This window comes from Hemicordylus capensis, chromosome 5, assembly GCF_027244095.1.
Source record: "Hemicordylus capensis ecotype Gifberg chromosome 5, rHemCap1.1.pri, whole genome shotgun sequence".
NCBI lineage: Eukaryota > Metazoa > Chordata > Lepidosauria > Squamata > Cordylidae > Hemicordylus > Hemicordylus capensis.
In genome coordinates, this window is record NC_069661.1 from 129,170,705 (window position 1) to 129,194,050 (window position 23,346).

At 43.5% G+C, this 23,346-nt stretch overlaps 1 protein-coding gene across 1 annotated transcript in view; it reads right to left on the reverse strand.

Annotated features, from left to right (window-relative positions):
- Positions 1-18,148, reverse strand: part of ARHGEF5 (Rho guanine nucleotide exchange factor 5) — a 43,310-nt gene extending 25,162 nt beyond the window's left edge. The window contains exons 1-7 of the mRNA XM_053258595.1: positions 14,208-18,148; positions 12,141-12,228; positions 7,845-7,909; positions 5,920-6,182; positions 4,073-4,233; positions 3,325-3,477; positions 1,549-1,678 (exon numbers count right to left, since the gene is read on the reverse strand). Of these exons, the coding sequence (XP_053114570.1) occupies positions 1,549-1,678; positions 3,325-3,477; positions 4,073-4,233; positions 5,920-6,182; positions 7,845-7,909; positions 12,141-12,228; positions 14,208-18,135 (4,788 nt within the window). The 5' untranslated portion in view covers positions 18,136-18,148. The remainder of the gene's footprint in view (positions 1-1,548; positions 1,679-3,324; positions 3,478-4,072; positions 4,234-5,919; positions 6,183-7,844; positions 7,910-12,140; positions 12,229-14,207) is intronic.
- Positions 18,149-23,346: the final 5,198 nt, after the last annotated feature.

A 23,346-nucleotide genomic window follows, 5' to 3' on the forward strand; every position in this document is an offset into this window, starting at 1 on the left:
CCTACTAGGCAATTTCACTGGCTGATTATAGTGTTATGGGGCTGTAGCCCAGTGGTGGAAAACTGGTATATGGGAGGAAAACTGGTCTTGTGGTAGCAAGCAGCATGACTTGTCCCCTTAGCTAAGCAGGGTCTGCCCTGGTTGCATCTGAATGGGAGACTTGAGGTGTGAGCACTGCAAGATATTCCCCTCAGGGGATGTAGCCGCTCTGGGAAGAGCAGAAGGTTTCAATTTCCCTCCCTGGCTTCTTCAAGATAGGGCTGAGAGAGATTCCTGCCTGCAACCTTGGAGAAGCCGCTGCCAGTCTGTGAAGACAATACTGAGCTAGATAGACCAATGGACTGACTCAGTATATGGCAGTTTCCTATATTCTTAATGTTGTTCAGTGTTGGCAAGTGTAAAGTGATGAACACTGAGATGAAAAACCCCAACTTCAAGTATATGCTGATGGGATCTGAGCTGTCAGTGACTGACCAGGAAAGGGATCTTGGGGTTGTGGTGGAAAGCTCATTGAAAATGTTGACTCAATGTGCAGCAGTTGTGAAAAAGGCCAAGTCTATGCTAGAGATCATTAGGAAGGGGATTGAAAATAAAACTGCTAATATTATGATGCCATTATACAAAACTATGTTGCGGCCACACCTGGAGTACTGCATACAATTCTGGTCACCACATCTAAAAATGACATTGTAGAACTGGAAAAGGTGCAGAAGAGGGCAACCAAGATGATCAGGGGCCTAGAGCACCTTCCTTATGAGGCAAGGTTAACACCTGAGGCTATTTAGTTTAGAAAAAAGACAACTGTGGGGAGACATGATAGAGGTTTATAAAATCATTCACAGTGTAGAGAAAGTGGATAGAGAGAACTTTCTCTCTCACACACATAACAATAGAACCAGGGATCAACCCATCAAATATATTCCCAAGACATTTAGGTCCAACAAATGGAAGTACTTTTTCACACAATGCATAATCAACTTGTGTCATTCTCTGCCACAAGATGTGGTGTTGGCTACTAGTTTGGATGGCTTTAAGAGGAGTTTGGATAACTTCATGGAGGAGAGGTCTATCAACAGCTACTAGTCTGAGAGCTACAGGCCATGTCCAGCCTCAGAGGCAAGATGCCTCTGAGTACCAATTGCAGGGGAGTAACAGCAGGAGAGAGGGCATGCCCTCAGCTCCTGCCTGTAGGGTTCCAGCAGCATCTGATTGGTGGGCCACTGTGTGAGACAGGATGCTGTACTAGATGGGCCTGATCCAGTAGGGCTGTTCTTATGTTCTTAATTGTCTGGACATGCAGGGAAAGTGCCCAGCAACACCAGCTAAATTGAATGGGGAAGGTAAGTTTAACCGGCCTTCCCCGCAGACCACTCTCTAGCTCTTCTCCATAATCATGAGAAGAGGCTCAAGAAATGGAGATCCAGTCATTTCCTAACTGCAGCTTACGTATGTATTACAAACTTAGCCGTGTATGCTATTTCATAAGTGACATAACCATGGAGTTTGGCTGATCTAAAGTAACAAATCCAGTATCCTCAACACTCTTACCTGGAGAAGGAGTTTAAGTCGTGTGATGCGCTGGAATGGGAGGATGAGGAAAGATTTAAGGGAGAGGCGCTGACAAACAGGATCACTTTCCAGTCTCTCCAAAACCTGTTGGAAGGCAGGAACACCATTCCTGCCAAAGAGGAGACGTCTCATTACACACAGGGTTGGCATTTGCGTTCTGCCTCTTCATCTATGGCATTGGTGAACAATCTGTGGCCTGAGAGGCACAGGCAATTATGGTGAGCTAGTCAAAAGCAGAAGGGCCTGTGGGTCTGGAAACTGAATCGGTCAGGCCTTAATTCTGCTTCTCTCTCTAGGATGCTGCTGCTTACCCCCTTGCTCTGTAAATTAAAGGCAAACCATACTCGGCATATGGTGCAGGACTGCGTATGTGCTGTAGTGTGCACAAGAGTGGCACTCTCTCATACTATGATCTTGATATATAACAAGTTTACAAAATAAAGGTTTGGCCACAACTCTGGCAAAGCAGCAATGGCTAACTGGAACCCGGTTTCTTTGGAATCTCAAGCAGCTGTTTTTAACCTTTTCCATTAAAATTAGCTCCCCCACCCCAGCATTTTAGTGGCTGTTCTACTTTTAACTCTGGTGTGCAAATACCTTTATTTGATAATCAGCCTTGTAATGCATCTTACAGGACTAGTATAGGTAGATGTGGTGCGTTATGTTCATGGAGAAAATAAGTGTACTCATCAAAATGAAAAATTGGAAAGTTACAGCTATGGCCATTTTTTGAAAGTGTTTGGAATAAGTTTAGTTCTGGAATAATATGTCTGGAATAATAAGTACAGTCAGGAAAACTTGAGTAAAATACTATTGTCAATAGTGTGAGAAATAATTATTAGTTATGCTGTGCAAAGTCCTTGCTTTGCGTCTCCCTTTCCAAATTACAGGTATGCAAAGAACTCTCCGAAGGAAGCAACAGATCATTTATATTTTCACCACACACTTGCATTGGATTAATACCAATTTAAAGCCCTATTCACATGTTATGTTCAACATTCGTACAATGAATATACAGTGTGCACAGATACAGATTTCTACACAGGTACAGTCATTCGTATATTCTGTTGAACAGAGGTAGAGTGGTACACTTCAACCTCATTCAGACGTTAGTAAAAAGAGATGCTGTACCTGGGTAGTGGGTACAGCATCTCAAAAGTGACTGGAAGTCCCACCCTGGTCCCATCACTCACCTCCACAGAGGCCACTCATGCATACAGTGTCATTCATCATTAAAGAAGTGAATGCCACTTCCATGATGGGTATTTCTGTTATTGGGAGGTGCAAGCGCCCATGCCTCCTGATCATGGAAGCGGTATTTCTCTCTTCAGACAAATGCTACAGTAAGCATGAGCAGCAAATGTGGAGATGGATGATGGGGTCAGGGTGGGACTTCCAGCCCCATTTGAGATGCTTTACCCAGGTACAGCATCTCTTTTAAATAATGTCTGAATAAGGCTTTCCTATCTGTACCATGCATTTGAGGGGCCTGTACCTGTTCATTTTTTAAATGAATGCAGATACAGTTGTTCACACAAGATTCCTGTACAAGTTTAATGTCTGTATAGGGCTAAATTGTCATGCTTTCCCCAAAGACTCCTGGGAATTGTAACTTAGTGAGGGTACTGAGAATGTTTGAGGAAAGAGCCGCTCCTCTACACTTCTCTAATGACATTAAGGCCTGTGGCGTAGGTATTCCTAAAAGAGGTTTTATGGAGAGCTATGAAGAATAAAAAGTCAAGAAAGGTTTCTTACTGTAGCCTTTGAAACGTTTGCTCCTGGTAGGTCTGGTTTGTTACGTATGGCAAGTAAACCCGCCGGAACTCTGGGGCATGCTTCAGTGCCACATCACACACATTGAAAGTGAACATGTTCTCCTCGAGTTTCTCCTCCAGGTCAAAGAGGAAACTGCAGAAACCCCACAGGTAATCATGAAAGAGAAGCAGATCATGGTTAATAGAATGTGGTAATTACAATATGTTTTGGCCAACGTATTTCGTTTTTGTAATACGTGCACAACACTAGAAGATACTTTGAAAAAATGTTTAATGTAGGTACTAGATTTTCTTTAAGGTTACAGAAACATGAAGAATGGGATCCAGGTTTTACTCCAGAATGTTTGGAGATATTGTGTAAGTATTTAACATAAGATATTAAATAATAAACTTTAAACTTTATTTGTATGACCATCCCATAACAGTTTTTCTCTGGGTGGATCACAAAATAAAACCATATATAGTAAAATAAAACATACAATTAAAAACACATTAAAACTACAATAAAATACAACTAAAAACAATGCAATAACATTTAAAACTGTTTCAAAAGTACTTTAAAAGTACAAAAAGTACAAAAGTACCGAGTGAACAAATGTTATGAAACATGATAATGTGTGTGAGAATGATTTTGGGGTATGGACAAGTATCTATTAATTGTATTGGCCAAGGATATCAAAAATTAGCATAATCTGTTGGGTTTTGAGAACAAAAGGGCCAGGACTCACTTGGCACTAACATCACGCACATCCTGAAGGCGGGAGAAAAGCCACTGTTTATCTTGATTGGCTAGGAGAGCCTGTAGTTCCTGGGAGTGCTGAAAGTGGTCCACTGCCACATTTAAGCTCCTTAGGTATGAGGCCTCTGAAGCAATCAGTTCAAACTTGGCCTGTTGATAAGAAGAAGGAGAACATAGCTCTAGATCGCAGAGAACACTTATTAGGAAATGAATTATTTGGGACAGAGGAAAATGAAAAAGGAATGTCCCAGTACTCATGGGTGACAGGCCATATCTGCAGGTTCCTGATGGAGCAGTAGCATAACAAGGTCTGAATGAGGCTGTGACAGATACAGAGCCAGCAGCTGTGTGTCTCACTTCATTGTCGATCAGAAGAGAGTTCTTTAACTCAGACTGGTCCATCAAAAATAGCAGATCAAGAACAGCACTCAAATGCTAGAAAACCAAATGTGCCATGAATGCCTCGGTCTACAGACTTGAAAGTCTATCCGTCTTTCTTCTTATCCAGATTAGTGAAATGCATCCTTTCTTTCTTTCTTTTGCTCCTTTCTAGCCACCTGGATTCAGGGCAAAAGAAAATGTGCATTTGCTTTTGCCAACTTGTCAGTCTCAATGTCCCTTAATTTACGCTTGTCTTAAATGTACTTCATTTACTTCAGCCAATTAGTTATTTCAGTATCGCTGTCTTCAGTGCCACCTTTTTCCTGTATAATCTAAGGGTCAAACTACTTACCACAGAAGTGTGTGTTTAGTGCTTCCATTATTGATTTTGTGTGCACTTACTTGAGAATAAGCCCAATTGAATTAATTGGGATTTAACCTCCACATAAAGATGCATAGGACTGGGCTTTATATTCATGAAAAATTGATGGTAGCATGTTTCCTTTTAAATGTAAAACATCCTTGAAGTTTACACCCAAAGATTAGGCTGCATATGTTATATGTGAATTGCAGCCTTCTTTGACTTTAGATCTCCTATGTGCACTTCTCTTCTCTGTCCACTCTCCCAGTTTTTCTCTTGGGATGCTCCTCTTCCCTCCTCATTCCTCTGGATCACTGCACCTTGAACCCTCCTTCCCTCTGTTCCTGCTTTTGCTACCCTTTCTGTCTGCCCTGCTGCTCTCTAGGACAAAGCACAGTCAATGGCAGCCAGAGAACTACTTATAAGGTCAGGTCAGGTCAGCAAAAAGTCACCAGAGTCACTTCATCCTGTTGTGGACCTCTGACATTAGGGCAATTTATGCAGTCACTGCCAGGTGCTTCATCACCACATCCGGAGGGGGGGGGGAATCACTTCATGTATTACAATATAGATCCCCCCCCATCTGTTAGTGTGCTGTCTTTCATCTGTTCTTGGTTCATATTGTGTTAGCTTTCCTAATAAAATACAGACAAAACTTAGTATCCATGCGGGTTTTGTTCCCCCAGGGAGAGGGGATGCTGAAACTGAAACCGCAGACACCAAGGCATTGACTCTATGGGAAAGGGCGGGGGGAGGTTAAAAAAGGTTTTAAACAACGTGCAAAAGTCCCCTATCGTGCTCTGCGGGTGTCCAGCTGTCCAGGAATAAGCTCCCCAGACTGAAATTCCCCATTTCCCCCCACAAAAAAGGGGAGGATGCTTTTTTTAAAAAAAGGCACAGAATTGCTTCTCCTGGCATAATGGTGGCCTGAAATGACCTCTTCAGTCACTTCTGGCCCTCTAGAAACCACAGATAAATGGGTTTTAACCCACATATGGTGTCAATTAGACCCCTGCAAATACGTGAAACCTCGGATATAGAGTCCTTGTATAATGAGGTTTGCCTGCAAGTTTAGCCTGGCCCTCACCCATTACCTCCTGCAGCTTCTGCTCCTCACGGGTCATGCTAAGCAGCATTGTGCTCCCTCGGACCATCGGGATGTCCTGCCAGAGGGATGCAGTAGATGAAACAGACAGGCGTTGTAGGTAGGAGTCTTGCGGTGGGATCACTTTTCTTCGTAATCTTGGGGAGCCTGGGGATGCAAGTTCCTGGTCTTCGGTCAAAGAATCTGCTCGCTTCTGACTTTGAATGGCTTTGTTCAGTGCAACATCACTGTATTCCTGGTACAGTAACCTTGCTGTGGAAAAAGACCATCAAGTTGTATACCTTCAGAAGCAATGTAGCAGATCTGTATCCAAAACCTGTATGGGATGTATGTGTCAAGAGGAGGCCCCATGGATGCATTGGAGGAGGGAGGAGAGACAGGTCACCACATATCAGTGTGAGACAATATAAGCTTAAAAGCTCATATATTTAGCTTTAGGTTATTTGTAAATCTATTTAAAACAATTACATCGAGTTCTAATATTTAAAAAAAAACCAACCAAGAGCTTGCAAATAATTGTTCCTTTGTCCTCATTGGTCAGTATACTAGAAGGTAGGAGCAACTGACTTCTTACTGAACAACTGAGAAGAATTCTGTCTCCACATTTTTCCTTGTATTTCTGTAAATATAAGGCCATCAAACTTGCTTACTTAAACAATGAAAGCTGAAAATCCAGCACCCCCCCCAATCCCTTCCAGTGTAGCTAACAAACTGGATTATTTCTATAACTCAGGGGGCCTTCTTCAAGCAATAGATACATATGTAATATGTGTGATTTCAGACACAGACGTGACCCATATGACTATGCCTCTGTCTTTATATAACAAAATGAGAAATGGCTCTTGTTCAGAATATATCAATCTATTCCTGCACTCATGCCTGGGTCTGAAGGGTTTTTCTACTACAGGGCCCCACAAAGTCAGTGGCTTGAACTAGAATGCGGCAAATGGAAGGTACAGCTCTGTTGACCTGCAAAGGCAGAAGAGGAGACTCTAGATATTTTTACCAAGCTTGGAAAATCCAAAGGCTTTGTGCTACCTGCCAACTGCAGGAGCTGATGCTGCACACTCCTATTCCTGTTTGTAACTGAAGAGGGCTCTGAGACCTGAGCACACCCAATCCATGGTAGCTCACACAAGGCTAGATCACAGCCGCAGACTATGAGGTTGCCAGTTAAAGCCCTAAAGTCCATGACAATTATGTACACAGAGTGGATAAAGGCAACTATTTTGCCACACATCCCCACCATTGGTGTGGGGAAAAATATTTCACAGCATGATACAGGGCCAAACTTGTCATAAATGGGTCACCCTCATTTGTTTTTCATGTTCCTACCTTGTCCATGTATAGATTGGGGGTTGATTTGGGAGCTATAACTTTATCATCAAAGGGGGCATATATGAGTGAGGGGAGCTGAGCCCTTCCCTGCCTTATTTCCCTGCAGTCAATCACTCCAAGCATTTTTCTCCCAGCCCAGCTCTGTTAATGAAAGTGGGCCATGCTGGAGAGTAAAGCTCTTGAAACTACAGAATGCAGGGAGGTAACTCTGGGGAAAGGTTCCGCTGTCCTTGCCTGTGCATCTCTTTTGATGAGAAAATCCAATCTGCATGCAAACTTTATTCATAACTGGGGAAGACACACAAACAAATGGAACAGCTGCCAGTACCTCATCCATTTTGGCCCGCAGGAAACTGGCTTACAAAGTGGTTACATGCACATGGTTAATGCCTGGTAAATGGTACCCTATAATAGTTCACTCAGATTTTGGGGGGGGGTGTCCTCCTGTCCCCTTTTAATAGGGAGCTCATATTGAATACCCTTCTCAGCTGTATTGCTGCCTCTAAGTTGTTCTGGTGTTCTGCTCCATCTATCTTACTGGTAAGGAAGAATAGCTTGAAAGCAAGAGATGCTTACATGAATTGATCAGTCTAGAATGTCGTCGTTTGATATTTTCCACTGTCAGTGCTGGTCTCTTCTCTCTTTCAGGGAAGGGAAAACATTAAGACATGAGTATTATAAAAATAATGAAAAGCAACACACCTTCCAAAGGAACTGGTTTATCCCCAATATATAGTTCTACTTCACCATTAAAAAAAGAAACGATTTAAAAAGAAAGAAACAAGTAATTTTGCCAATGCAAGCACTCTCCCCCATCTGTGGGGAGAAAAAGCTAACTAAATAATAGACAATTCGGCACTAATACCACAGCTATGCTGACCTGGGAAGCAATACAAGGAGCTGAATCTGCAAACAAAAGGCTTTTAGTTTAAATGAGAAGTTCTTAAAAGTCCCACTAGGGTTTCCTGTTCACACACTGGGCAAGCTAGTGCAGCAAAGAGAGAGAGAGCCACAAATCAGGTCAGAAAAAAGCCCAGACAGCTATTTTACTTTGCTTCAGGAAGGGTGGGTGTGCATTCATACATCCACCCTTTGCACAGGAAGGGTGGGTGTGCATTCATACGTGGGGGGGAGGATTACATCATCCATGCATGATATCAAGATGCCCTCCAGATTCAGATTTTCCCCTGCACACTGGAGCTTAGCCAGCATTATCTCCTTGCTACAAGGTTCCACTATTAATGATGCCTTTTTTTGATACTTCGGTGTATCCCGATGTTTCTTTTGAGATGTATGGAGGGGTCATAATGATAGAGCACCTTTTCTTAAATCCTAGCTTTTCATTTTAATTTTTCAAAAATAGATTAATGGTGATTTTTCCCCCAGAAGATTGACTGCCTGAAGGAGGAGCAATTCACCCAATTATCCCATCAATCTTCTGTAAGATTGACTGCCTAAAGGGGGAGCAAGAGAGAGAGAGAAAAGAAACCCAAATAAATCTATCCAAACAAAACCCAGCAGAAAAGTGCAGTGGTGTAGGGAGGACATAGGTGGCCTGTGTTCGGGCTGTCCGCCCCCCAACCCAGTGGTACCCCCTGCAGTGCCCCTCCCCTGTGAGCACCCCTTCTTTTTTCACTATGCAAGGAGAGCCCCTTTCCTCTATTGTGTATAGCAGCAGTGGCAGCAGCTGCAGCCTCCCTGAGGGAGCAGCCCAGGGTAGGCTGCCTGCCTCAAAACCTGGCATCCCCCCTAAAGTGCCCCTCCCCCTCTGACACCCCTTCTTTCCCGACCATATGGGGAGTCCCCTTTCTCCCTGCCACACACAGCAGGGCTGGCGGCAGCAGCCTCAGCCTCCCTGAGGGAGAAGCCCAGGCAGTGTTCTCTCTGATTTTTTTCATCTGTGTGCGGAATGAGTTATGTTGTGGGTGGGAGTATCACAGCAGTGTGTGCACACATGCATTCAGAGTGGGACCTTCCTGATTCCAACTGAGCAGGATCTAGAACTGACTGAACGAACATATAAAAACTTGTGAGCACAGGGATATGCACAGGCCTTAGAGGGAACACTGAGACCAGGGTAGGCTGCCCTGCCCCCACCACTCAGCCACCACATGTGCATGGCAGAAAAAGAAGGTCTGCATCTGTACGTATGAACCAAGAGGAAGCAGTTCATGCAAGCACACCCAGGAGTCAGCAAGGGAAGGGTATGTGCAATGGGGACCTAGATAAGCCCCACTTCCCCAAGTGGAAGACTATATATATCTATGTAACTATATCAGAGTGGAATCTGCATGTGTGAAGAGGTGGTGGTGGTGGCTGCAATGGCGACTAAGCAGTGGGGGCAGGGCAGCCTACCCGGGACTCCTCCCTCAGGGAGGCTTCTGCTGTTGCCATCCTCGCTGCTGCAGCCGCCCCCACCATGAGTGGGGTGCTGGGGACCACTGAGTGCCAGATTACAGCTCTGCCCCAGAAAAGTGCCATCTGCTGGCAATAGACAGAATGTTTACCACAGGTTTTGATTGATTGATTGATTGACTGATTGATTGATTGATTAAGCACCGTCAAGTTGGTGTCAACTCTTAGCAACCACATAGATAGATGCTCTCCAGGATGATCTGTCTTCAACTTGGCCTTTAAGGTCTCTCAGCGGTGCATTCATTGCTGTCATAATCAAGTCCATCCACCTTGCTGCTGGTTGTCCTCTTCTTCTCTTTCCTTCAACATTTCCCAGCATTATGGACTTCTCAAGGGAGCTGGGTCTTTGCATAATATGTGTCCAAAATATGATAGTTTGAGCCTGGTCATTTGTGCCTCAAAAGAAAATTCTGGATTGATTTGTTCTATGATCCATTTGTTTGTTTTCCTGGCTGTCCATGTTATCCTCAAAAGTCTTCCCCAGCCCCAAAGTTCAAAAGTGTCAATACTTTTTCTATCTTGTTTCTTCAAAGCCCAGATTTTGCATCCATAGAGTGTCACAGGAAAGACCACTGTCCAAACGATTCTAATCTTTGTAGGTATAGACACATCATGGCATCTAAATATGCTTTCCAAGGCCTTCATTGCAACCCTACTAAGCACAAATCTATGGCATATTTCTTGACTGCTGGATCATTTACTGTTGATGGTTGATCCTTTACCAGTAAAACCACATGGATAGACCACAGACTTTACAATAGGAACAAGTTGTTCTAGTAAGAACTAATCAGCCTACTTTCCTTTCACTTTCTCTACATCTGGACTAAATTTGGTACAAATCAAGCTCCACAAGTTAGATCTCTTGCACCTCTAATGTTCATGTGTCTGCCCTCTTGGTGATGTCATTATTACAACCTGCACCATTTAGGTGTCCCTATGTGTCACTCACTACAGCTGTTCCAAATTTGGATCAAATCGGTTAGTGAACAAGTTAGTGCACAGGTTAGTGTCACTCACTACAGCTGTTCCAAATTTCATTCAAATCAGTCAGACAGTCCTCAAGTTAGTGCACTGTGCCTCAAACGTTTATGCATCTGCCATCTTGGATCAGGGTGGGTGATATAATCACAAACCACACCACTGGGGCAGCCCTATGTGTCCATTCACTGTAGCAAATTTGGTTCAAATCGGTTAAGCTGTTCACAAGTTAGCCCACTTGCACCTCAAAAGTTTACATGTCTGCCATCTTGAATTGGTGTGAATGACATCATCACAAACTATGCCATTGAGAAGTCCCTGTGTGTCACTTACTGCAACTGTACCTAATTTGGTTTAAATTGAGAAGACAGTCCGCAAATTAGCCTGCTTGCGCCTCAGATGTTCACATGGCCGTCATCTTGAATTGGTGTGGATGACATCATCACACACCATGCCATTAGGGAACCCCTATGTGTCCTTACAGCTGTAGCAAATTTGGTTCAAATTGGTTAGGTGGTTCACAAGTTAGCCCACTTGCACCTCAAAAGTTTATGCATCTGCCATCTTGAATTGGGGTGGATGGCATCATCACAAACTACGCCACTGAAGTATCCCTATGTGTCCCTACAACTGTACCCTGTTTGGTTCATATTGGTCCAGGTGTTGCAAAGTTGACTGCGGGGAGGGACACATGGACATAGACATGGACACACACACAGAATGCCAGGTGATCTCATAAGCCTACTCAAAAGTAGGCTAAAAAATGTTTCACTGTCATTGGTCTGGCAAGTCAATGGTCTTGCAGAAGTCTCCCCCAAAATAAGGTTTTCTTTTAAAAAGCGGAAATTGAAATAAATTTGCATGGGCTCAATTGAAAATTTTCAAAGACACACACCATGCATGTGCAGGTAAGAAAGAGGAGGAGCAGCATCCCGCCTCCTCTAGAAAGCCATTTGCCAAAGGGGGCCAGAGAAACCAGGGAGCATGCAGTACAAACGGTGCATGGAGGAAAATCATAAGGAATTGAAAGGAACCCTTTTAAAACAACATTGACGTGAATGGCCCCCAGCTTTCTCTGAATTATCTTTACTCTGCATATATGTGGCTAATATATGCACTCATAACTCTCTCTACTTTACCCCACTTAATCCCACGGTAAAGCCCGCCATCTGGGAAAGGCCCAGGACAACACAAAAAACACTGGAATGCAACAACCTGACAACAGTGTTATGCAGATGCTTCATTCAAAAGTAAATGAACAAAGAATGGCAATTCCAGAGAAAAGGGCTAGTGTGGAAGCAACTGGTCTTCAGCTCCTGTGGCATGGAGTGAAGTACAGGAGAGAATATGGAGTCATAAAGCAGCATGCTCTGTATTCTACAGGATATATCCTGAAAGCACTAAAGTGATTTTTTAGGACCACTATTACCAGGGGCTTCAAGGGGTTGGAAACAAAGAAACTTCTATTGCAGCACTCACCCATATATAGCTTGATCTAAGTTGACTGATTTGTCTTTATGTGCAGGGACTTCCTCCTTTGAAGGGACAAGAGCTGCTATTGCTTCTGCTGAAATTGAAAGAGTGCAAGAAGACATTTTTAAAATTTATTTTTGCAAACTAGTTAAGTATTGAAATTCATGCAATTCAGCTAGGACTCCTCATCTGGGACAATGGATGGTTTGCTCATTATGACAGGTGGAATGGCAGGAAGAGAGAGTGAGTATATATTGCAGGAAGGAGGGCATCTCTGTGTAGAGGCCACCTAGATGCAGAGGGTAGGTTTTGCTCTTAGTGCAAAAGCATCCTCAGGTGCAGTGCTTTGCTTTGCTTTTTCTTCCCACGAGAGAGCGGCATTCACTCATCAAGGAGAACATAGAAGTATCTATTCCGTGACACCATATATGTGAGGGGCTTAATCTTCCTCCTGCCCCAATTGATCCTCATTTCTTGGGAGGAATAAATACTGCCAACAAAACTCAAAAAGTTTCCAGTGTTTCAGCCATAGGAAACAATGGGATAACTTGAAACACCCCATTGAGCCCCCCCCCAGGTAGCTCCTAGGGACACCAAAGTGAGTAGGGTGGTAGGGCATAATGGGAGCCACCTACCACCCAACCCACAAAAGAAATGGGCAAGCAGGCAATTTTAAACAAATTTTTATCTTTTCCCTCAAACTCTCATAGGATTAGAAGCCAGTGCTAGAAAACCAATCAGCAAGGGGAAAACAGGCCTCCAAAATGGTGCTCAAAAAGTTTGAAACGTTTCGAATCAAAATTGGCTTGTTTTGTTCCAAGCTCGAAACACTTGAAATGGCCCATTTCAAGTTGAAATGTTTCAGCGTCAAAATGTTTTTCACATTCCTACTAAATGGCTTTAAAAGGCATTAGACAAAAGTGATGGAGAGGATAGTCTGTCAGTGGCTATTAGTCATTATGACTCAATTGAACCCCATAATGTTCAGAAATATACTTTTCAATATCAGATAATGGTGACAAGCAGGGCATACCACTCATGTCCATACCTTGCTTGTGGGCTTCCGAGAGTCATCTGCCTGGTTACTCTTGAAAGCAGTTTGCTGGACTGTAAGGACCCTTGATTGGATCCAGCAGTGCTCTTATAGTTTTAGAGCCAGTTCACATCACAGTAATGGCCAGTAACTTAAATCCTAGATTCACATGACATGTGCAGTCCTGCAGAGCGTGTTGTTTGAACTTGGAAAAAGTTGGTGATCTCTGGTTGGCAGCACACCAACCAGATAGTGATGTGCATGGAACCACACTTCTACGGTCTGGCACTGGGGAGAGGGGCTCTTTAAGGGCCGGGGAGGGTGTACTTACCCCTCCCACCGCTTTTCCTGCTCCAGCGCTCCTGGTTTTGAAAGCATTTGGAGCATCAGGGTACCTCTCTGCCGCCCCTCTCCCTATTCCTCGGCAAAAAGCTTCAAAAGGCTGACTGTACGTGTGCACACCCTGCATGCTTGTCACGTCCATGTGTGCGTACATCAGACATGCGCACACGGTCAGCCTTTTGAAGCTTTTTGCTGAGGAACGGGGAAAGGGGTGTCAGGGAGATATCCTGAAACCCCAAATGCTTTCAAAGCTGGGAGTGCTGGAGGGGAAAAAGCAATGGGAGGGGTAAGTACACCCTCCCCCCCTTAAAGGTACACACACACCCCTGCTGGTGTCAAACCGCTGAACCGGCACCAGGTACAGACCGATTCGGAGGCCCTTAGAATGGGCTCTGGACCGGTCCGTGCACATCCCTACAACCAGACATTCACCCGGGATTGGTAACCTTAGATTTGAACTCTGGCTGTCAATCCCAGGTGAATGTCATGTTGGTGCACTGCCAAGTTGATCGCTGACCTTTTCCAGATTCACACAACATGCTCTGTGGTTACCTGATTTAATTGTAATTGTGTGAACAGGCTCTTCGTGTGAACCAGCTTTTAGATAATTAGATAGAGGTAAAATGTAACTACTAATCTCATCCATAAGTTGACCAGTTGTTCATTAGCAAAGGATACAATGATTAAAGAGCACTCACCTAATACATTGTCTGTTGGTATTGAGACCTTTCTCACACCCTGTCGATGCCAGTCTTTGCTTTTTGTCCGAAGCTTGAGTAATATCTCCTGTTTCTTTGAATGAGATTCTGGTTCTTTTGTGTCCAACCTGATGACACTTTTGTTTGGACAACTGGAAGATTTCTCTAAAGGTGAATGTTTGCCTACCCCTTCCTTCCTCTGGTCCACAGGAGGGATTGCTTCCACCACTGATGTTTCCATGTTTTTCCTGGTCCTTCCAGCTACCATCTGCTGTGTTAACATAGAGGTTGACGTGTCTGCTGCACCTATCTTGGCATTGCCTGTTTGCTGCCACTGCCGTTGTGCTTCCTGAGAGACAACCAGTTGCCTGTGTTGGCATCTGATAGTTGGTGGTGATGGAGGTCCATGCTGGAAGAAGTGGATTGGGTTGGTGAAAGCTAGAAGTGGAGTTGGATGCATTGAACCACTGCTCTCTGCCGCATCAGGAATTTTCTGGCTCTCCATTGAGGAATGGGAGATGTAGTCAGATGAATCTTGCCCATCGTGCATATCAGTAACCTTAGTGAGTCGTTCAGGAACGCTATAACAGGGGTTTACAAATGTAGCATTATTTCTTGAAATGATTAGATCTGAGTGTACGTCCCACTGGTTGACCTCAAAATCACTGGGTGTTTCATCTGTATTCAAATCTTTTTGACCATGAAGAACACCTGATCCCTCTGACTTGGCCAATGGTACACAAGATAATTCTTCCATTCTGCTGTCAGTGTTCATAACCTGGACAAGGTTTTGAGATGCAAGAGCAGAGGGTGGGGTAGTGGATAGACTACTATGTATGTGATCATTGCCTATTTTATAGTTAACAGGTAGACTGGATTCTATTGTTTCAGCTTGTTGTTGGGCAAAGTGATCACCATCAGGAACTGGAAGCTTGTGAGAAGTAGGAGGTAGATAGTGAAGGCCAGTGTTAAGAGAAAAGGGTGGAGACTGAGCAAGGAGGTTGGTGTTAATCTCAGGACCTGTAGCTTCACTTATTTGACTGGAGGGTGGAAGTTGAACAGACTGATTGGCATTAAGTTCAGGAAACAAAAAGTGTTGGGATTTTTTGAAAAGGATTGAAATGGGATCCACTTGGTGTTCACCATATTCCAGGGTCTGGTCAGAATTGGGTGCTGGGTCTGGAAGCTGGCTAGTTTGGTTAGAAGTAGTTCCAGAAGCTGATGGCTGATCAAGAAGTTCAGTGTCAGATGTAGTTGAGTCTGAAGACTGTGGAACCTCAGTGGCAGTGGGCTTAAGGACTAAGAACTGGCATGTTTGGGTGGAAAGGGGCAATTGTTCTAGGAGTTGACTGGGATGCTTGGGATCAAGATCAGGGGCTGGAAGCTGAGCAAGGAAGTCTCTACTGGGTGGAGGGGTTAAACACTGAGCAGGCTGCTGCCTGCATTCTGGCATAGCTGATGAGGTCTGACTGACATAACTGGAAGCACACTCAGGGGCTAGAGTCTGAACAGAGTCTGGCACTGCAGTCAAAGGCTTTATGAGCTGAGCCACATCAGTGGCCAAAGAAACAGAAGCATTGGGAGAGGTAGGACTGTCAGTGTTGCAATCATGCCCTGTTCTGTCCTCTTCAGGAGCTACAAAATATGGTGACAAACTGGCTGATGTTTGTTGCACTATGCACATTGTATTTGCTTCTGCTTCCTTTCCTGGAAACACAAAATTCCTAATAGGCGGTTTCAAATGCTGCTGATATTTCTTGAAATAATTCGTGGCATCGTCTTGTGCCTGAAATAACATTGGATCTTGTGCAGTCAAAGATGAAATGAGTCTCAGTTCTACACTCTCTTTGTCTGGACTGGGCAGATCCTCCCTTGGAGGTATACTTTGGAGGATATTGGAAACAGAATCCTGAGGTTCTCCTCCAAAATAGAAGTCCTTACTAAAGATATCATTTTTGCAGGGAGTATGGACTACACTACCTGAAAATGAGGCTTCTTCAGAAGGCACTATGTTCAGTTGACAAGCCAGAGGTAGATTCTGGTTTGGTGGCTCTTGTATGGAATCTGGTTCTTCATGTGGCACAACATAACCTACAATACCATCGCTGGCTTCATTGTCAGCATCTTCCTGCACCAGACCTACTACTGTTTTGGTCTCCATTAGTGAGGCCGGAATAGAGATTTCAACATCTACAGGGTGATCCATAGACTGATAATCATTTGGGCTGTCTGGATCAGGAGTTACTAGTAAATCTCTACAGGATGGTACCATTCCATCACCATCAGAACCCCCAATGTATTTCCCATCTCTAGCATTTTCACTGCCCTCTTTTTCAAGATAAGCTTTTCTGCCTTCCTCAATGGGTTGCTCACCATCTTGACCACTTTGGGACATACAGCCCACTTGGCCATATATACTAGAGTATTCCCACTGCCCAGAGTCATGGCATTTGAGGAGTTGTGTACATGAGCTGTCACTTACTGGGTCCAGACCTTCAGGTGACATTCTAGCAAATGGCATAGGTTTGGCCATTGCTGTTTGGACACAAACTGAGTCTAAGTAACTAGGTGAAAACATTTCTTCAAGATGGAAAATGAACTCTTCATCCTCAACCAAAGAACTGTTATTTTTGAAACTGGGAAGGGACAAGTTATTTTCTGGATGAGAAGGTATATTGAGACTAAATGTGAATGGTGGGGCTGCTCTCTCTTGCTCTACACTGGATGCTTCTTGTAACTGTATATCCCTCTCCCATTCTTCCTGATCATCATGCCCCAGCACTAGCTTCTCCTGCTCTATTTGAATTCTGGTTTGCATTTCTCTCCAATCTAGATCTTCCTCCTCCTCCTCCTCCTCCTCCTCCTCCTCTTTTGTTTCCACATCTGTCCACGCTGGGGTCTCTACCTTTGCCACCTCTGGCTCATCTGTTGTTGACAGCTCCTCCTGCTCCAGTTCTGATTCACCACAATTTCTATCATTTTTAGCATGCTTTGTTTGTGTTATCTCTTTTACCAAATTAGTCATGCCTCCTCCTGTGTCCTCCTCCTCCTGGAGATGGAAGACAGTGCAAACAAATGGATTTTGCTCCCAATTTCCCACTGTCTCTTCTGTGTCTGAATGGTTGTTCATTCTCTTGGAAGATGGTAAAGATAAGATTCCATCAGGCATTGTTTGCATCCCATCTAAATTTGTTTTATTTCTTTCAGAAAATTCAGAGTCTAACTGATAATCAGCAGACGTTTTCACATATTCTCTTTGAGCCTTTAACTCTTTAATTTTCTCATCATCATCATCCATTGTGGAGGGATAAGGGTTGGGCTCTATTATGCCAGCTCCCTCCATCTTAGAGGACATCTCCTCATCAGTCTTCCATGTGGCTTTCATGTCCTGTGAACATCCTTTGTCGATTCTGTGTCGTGCCTCCATTTCCAGTGAGTGATCTTCATCTGACTTTGGTCTGGAGGACTCAGCATTTAAAATGTTGTGACTCAGCTGGGAACATTCACAGGCTGATTCTTCCTGAGCAGGAAAAATGTCTGTTCTAAAGGTTTCCTCACACTGTGTCTGAGGAAATGAGTCATAAGGGTTCAGGGCTTGGGGAAATCCAACAGAGGGGGCTTGGGTCTGTACTGGCCCTACTGTGACCTCGCTGGGAGAGGTTGGGACCTGTGTCAGGGTATCTGTATTGACTAGGGAAGACTGATGAACACTTAAGGAATAAGCAGTGGTAAGTTCTCCCTGATGGCAACTCGAGGAGGGGCTCCAGTTGTCCTCCAAATTGACTTCTTGTATATTGAGACTGCTTTCTCCCTCTGAAAGTTCTGTCCAGTTCTTTGAACTACTCTGGCCTCTTTCTAGTTGTACACTTGTCTCTTCTTCTTCTGGGTTAGACAGCTTGCCCCATAAACTGAAATTCTGTTCTTCCATGAAAAATAGAAGTGCTAAGTCTTGAGAAAAAGATATGTCCTCCTCCTCCTCTTCCTTGTCCTCCTCCTCGTCCTCTGCTTTGGAAACATTACTCATGGTGATAAACTCTGTGTCTTTATGGTGCCCTCTGGCTTGTGCAGGCAGGGAGGCTTCATTGAGCAGGTAGATTGCTGAGGGGGAAGAGTTTTCCCCTTGCATTTTTTCAGATTCCATCAGTGGCACATCCTAAAATTGGAAGGAAAGAACAACTATTAGAAAGTGGCCAAGCTGGCAGTTATATCCTAGAAAGTATTCAGAACATATGGGGAAGAACTGGGCACATACCTAGGAGAGAACATAGGAGCAAAAGAATGGGCATTAGAAAGGCCTGTGCCATGCAGAAATAAAGGCTTTGGGGTTTTTTTTTAGATGAGCCAGCAAAGTGGTTCTTATTCTACACACTAAAATATTATCACTTCCAAACTAATACTCAGGAAGGGCAATTTTTATTTTGTTTGTTTATCAAATTTGCACACTGCCCCAAACTTCTGTGTCTAGATGGTTTACAACCACATAAAGCGAATTAAAACAAAAATGAAAACCTTAAAACAATGTAAAACCAAAGTCAAGTTTAAAAGCTTGGGTGAATAAAGGAGTCTTTAGAGACTTTTTAAAAAGTTGTCAGAGATGGTGAGGCTCTCATTTCAGCAGGGAGCACATTCCAGAGGCTCATGGCAACAGAGAAGACCCGTCCACCAGATGAGCTGGTGGCTACTGCAGACAAACCTCTCCGAATCATCTCAATGGGCAATGGGGCTCATGGCAAAGAAGACATTCTCTTAAATACCCAGGACCTAAACTGTTTGGGGCTTTATAGGTTATAACCAGCACCTTGTATTTTGCCCAGAAACTTATTAGTAGCCAGTGTAGTTCTTTTAATATAAAAGTAATATGGTCTCTTCGAGATGACCCAGAGATCAACCTGGCTGCTGCATTCTGTACCAACCGCAGTTTCCGGACTAATTATAATATAATATAATATAAAATATAATATAATATAATATAATCTATACAATTAATTCTCGTAGATGGACCATGTGCGGCGGGTTCCAATGTGTGGCAGGGAGAGTTCCAAACAAGCAGATTGGCTGGGAGAAGGAGGCGCTGGATTGACTGGGCAAGAAGGCTTGCATGTTGTAGGAGGCCATTGAGCAAGCCACTTGCTCACACAGGAAGGAGCTGGCCGAAAGTGGAAGACATGAATCCCTCAGGGGAGATAGAGAGGGAACTGGGGTGGGGTGGGGACACAGGAGCCTTCATGCGTGGCTTGGCTGCCCAACGCCAGGGACCGGGGGAAGGAGGAGGGAGCAGCGGCCAGCGGGGAAAACACAAGCAGGCAGGCTAAAATGCGGTGGGGGGGGGTGGAGAGTGGAGGAGAGGGAGAGAGAGAGAAAGAGAAAAAACAGAGGAGGGAGAGAGACACAAAGAAGACAGAGAGAGAGGGACCCCAAAAGAACTACACGCGACCTCACAGCATGAAGCTGCATAGGCTTCTGAGGGATGACACCTCTGCTACGGAGACAGACACAGAGGAGAGAATGAGAGAAAGGAAGAAACAGAGGAGAGAGAGAGAGAGAAGGAGCTTGAGAGGGGAGACATGGGACTGAGGGGGAGGGGCACAGGAAACTCCAGGCACTGCTTGGCCGCCCAGTGCCAAGGACCAGAGGAAGGAGGCGGCAGCAGCGGCCAGCGGGCAAAACACAAGCAGGCAGGCTAAAATGTGGCGGCGAGGGGATGCAGATGAGAGAGGGAGAAAGAAAGAAAGAAAGAAAGAGAAAGAAAGAAAGAAAGACGGAGGAGGGAGAGAGAAACGGAGAAGACAAAGAGAGAAAGAGAGAGAGAGAAAGAACGGAGGAGAGAATGAGAGAAAGAAAGAAAGAGAGGGGAGAGAGAGGGAGCTGGGGGGGAGACATGGGAAAATAAAGCTGCCAGGCTAAGACTGCCACGGCAGAAAGGGTTGCCCTACTTTGGCTTGAAGATTAGGTTGTAACTCTTTACCTCATAGTAAGCCCAGAAGCCTGCCTCATGGGTTAAAAACAAAAAAGAATGCAGAATTCTTCACAGTAAGACCACAACCACACATCATCAATTTTATTACAGCCATTGGACAGCAGAAATAGAAATAACAAACATATCCAATACCACAATACTAAAACACAATAAAACAAAATACAGTCATTCATTTAAAAAAATAGTTTAAAAAGCATAAACAGCTCCCACAGTTAAGCACTTAATTGAGACCTTAACCTAATGGCAATATAAAAAAAATTTGCTACAATTTTTGTAATATCAGAGCTTACATCCGCAAGACAGTAATATGTATAAAAACGCTCCCCACAACCACACAGATGCTCTGTGCAGGGTCTGCTAATATAATATAATATAATATAATATAATATAATATAATATAATATAATATACTGCTCTTCAACCAAAGTTCTCAAAGCGGTTTACATAGAAAAATAAATAAGCCATAAATAAGATGGACTGTATACAAAGACAGCCCCACATAGAGCACATTGCAAAAGTCAGTTCTGGAGTTTATCAATATATGTACCACTGTTCTTATGTTATTTATCTCAAGAATTGGATGCAGCTGGCACGTCAGCCGAAGCTGACAGAAAGCACCTCTGGCCACTGCCTCAACCTGGGACACCAGGGAAAGGTTTGGATCCAGAAGAGTTGGAAAACAACTGCAGAGGAAAGGGTTAAACAACTGCTTTCTACAGACAATTCCTCCAGTCTGACTTACATCTTGCCTCAGGCTTTGGATTTTACAGAGCGCTGCAAAATAAAGGATTGTGGAACACTGTAAGATATAGCTTCAGCATGCAAACCTCAGATTTCCCCTTTTTGGGGGGAAAGCAAATGTCTACCCCTAAGGACTTTGAAGGTATGTTTGAACATGTGTGAACATCAGCGGAAGTCTCAGAAGCCAGAGGGATGGCTGTTGGCTGAACAGATTTTCCAGTCGTTAGGGTGGAGCTTCAGCATGTCCTGCAGAGTTCTGCCTCTCCCCAAGACTAACAAAACAAGAATGTATTATGCAAAATAACAGAAATTATGCACATTTGTCCAATTTACAGAATTCACTTTTTCTTGGTTCGTATTTTATATCTCCTGGATGCAGAATTTTAATATATTTGGTTGCAGTATACATAGGACTGCCATATGGAAAAGAGGATCTGTCTCTTGTTCCTTTAAGAGATGCACAGAAGAGGGAATTTCAGCAGGTGCAGCTTGTTATTCAGGAGGGGGAAAAGCTTCACTGAGAAGCTTTTCAAACGGGGCTTTTGAAGCCCTTTAACTTGCATCTCCTCTGGAATGGAGGGGATGCACTCACATATCGGCTAGATTTACCCTGAAGTCCCTGCGGGTTATCGGGGAGCAATTAACACACAATTCGGCTTTTTCACTGTGCATTAGAGTGTAACCTGATTTTATATTCAGGGTTTTAAAAAATCCACTATTTGTGTTGCTTTTTGGGACAACTTCAAGTTAGCAGTAAAGCCTCCCTGTAAACTCGCAGTAAAACCTGCTGTGCGTAAAAGCCCCTGCTGAAATTCCTTCTTCTGTGCCTCTCCTAAAGATACAGGAGACCTGCCCTCTTTTCCATTCGGCAGCCCTATGCCTCAGCCCTGGGAACAGGGCTGGTAACCTTTCTGTTGAGGGGCTACCTTTTTTAAAAAAGCAGATTAGGGGATAGTTAAGAGAAGAAGACACCTGTAGCCCCTGCCACAATGGAATTACAGGCCCCGTGATATTAGGGAAACACAAATGGCTGTGCTCACCACAGTTGCTCAGGAACTTAGCATTGGCATTTGAGTGTAGGGAAAATATAAATTCCCAGGGACATGTTTGCTAGCTGAGGAAGGAGTATTGTCTGAATCATTGCAATAATTTAGGACCAGTTGTACATTTTCCATGTAAAACCAACCTAATTGGAAAAGGCCCTTAGAAGTAAAGGGAAAGCAAACATTAAAATATAATACAAATAATTATACTTCATTACAAATAACGGAATTTCTATTACTGTATTTACTCAGATCCAAGACAAGGTTTGCCCCCAGTTCTTTTCTGTTAAATATGTGTTAGGGAGAGTTGTCTTAAAGCCAGAGTTCTCTTTCTTTGGGGTATATACAGGTAAATATAACCTGTATTTAATCTCTGTCTTTTGAGGCATCATCTTAAATTCAGTGTCACCTTATATTCAGGTAAATACAGTACACATTTAAAGTGCTCAAAGCACTCTTCACATACAAGCCATAACCGCTCTATGTCTCTTTCTTAGGGTGATTCCAGATGAGGGACTTTTAATGCTACCCAATGATTCATGTCATCTGAAATTGTAACTGACTTTCCACACTTCTGCAAATATAGCACTTTTTCTGTGTGAGCATCTCACCATATTGTGTCAATACTAGTGGGTGTAACCCAAGCAGGTATTGCCGCTTCCCCTCCTCCCACCACAACAGTTTTTGTTCCAAGGCATGGACTTTTAAAAATGTGCATAAAATGGCTGGGGAGATCAGCTCTTTGTTTAAAGCAGCTCCTGCTCCTCCCAATGCTGAAACAATTGTTGAGCTGATTCTTTATTAATCATTTCCTGAAACGGTTTCCTCTTACCCTCATCCACCCTTTAACTTCTCATTTTCCTAACTCCATGATTTCATAGTTATTTTATTTTATTAATGCCAAGTTTAACATACAACAATCCAGTTATACAAAAATAAAAATAATACTCCACAATCTCTAGTGTTGACACCAAGTTCATATATGAAACATATTAAATATTAAGACCATATTAAGGTAGTTTGAGATACTGTATAGATTTTGCAGAGATATCAATAGATGTTGATGAGATAATACCGTCAAGTTATGTTAAGCTACTAAAAATATTAGGAACTAAAATGCACTAAGAGCAAACCAGACCAAAACAATCAACTGCAACCATCCCAGACTCTTTCCAGAATCCTGAAATACAATCAGAACATTATACCAACACATCAACTTAAGTATTTATACTGTGCCCCAGGGCTATTTCACACATTACAATTTTAGATATACTTAACAAGTATATTTTTCAGGATTGATTCACACACTCACATATCTTTTTTAGGTGTACACCTAACATATTTTATGTGTATCATTGAAAATATAGAGCGGGGGGAA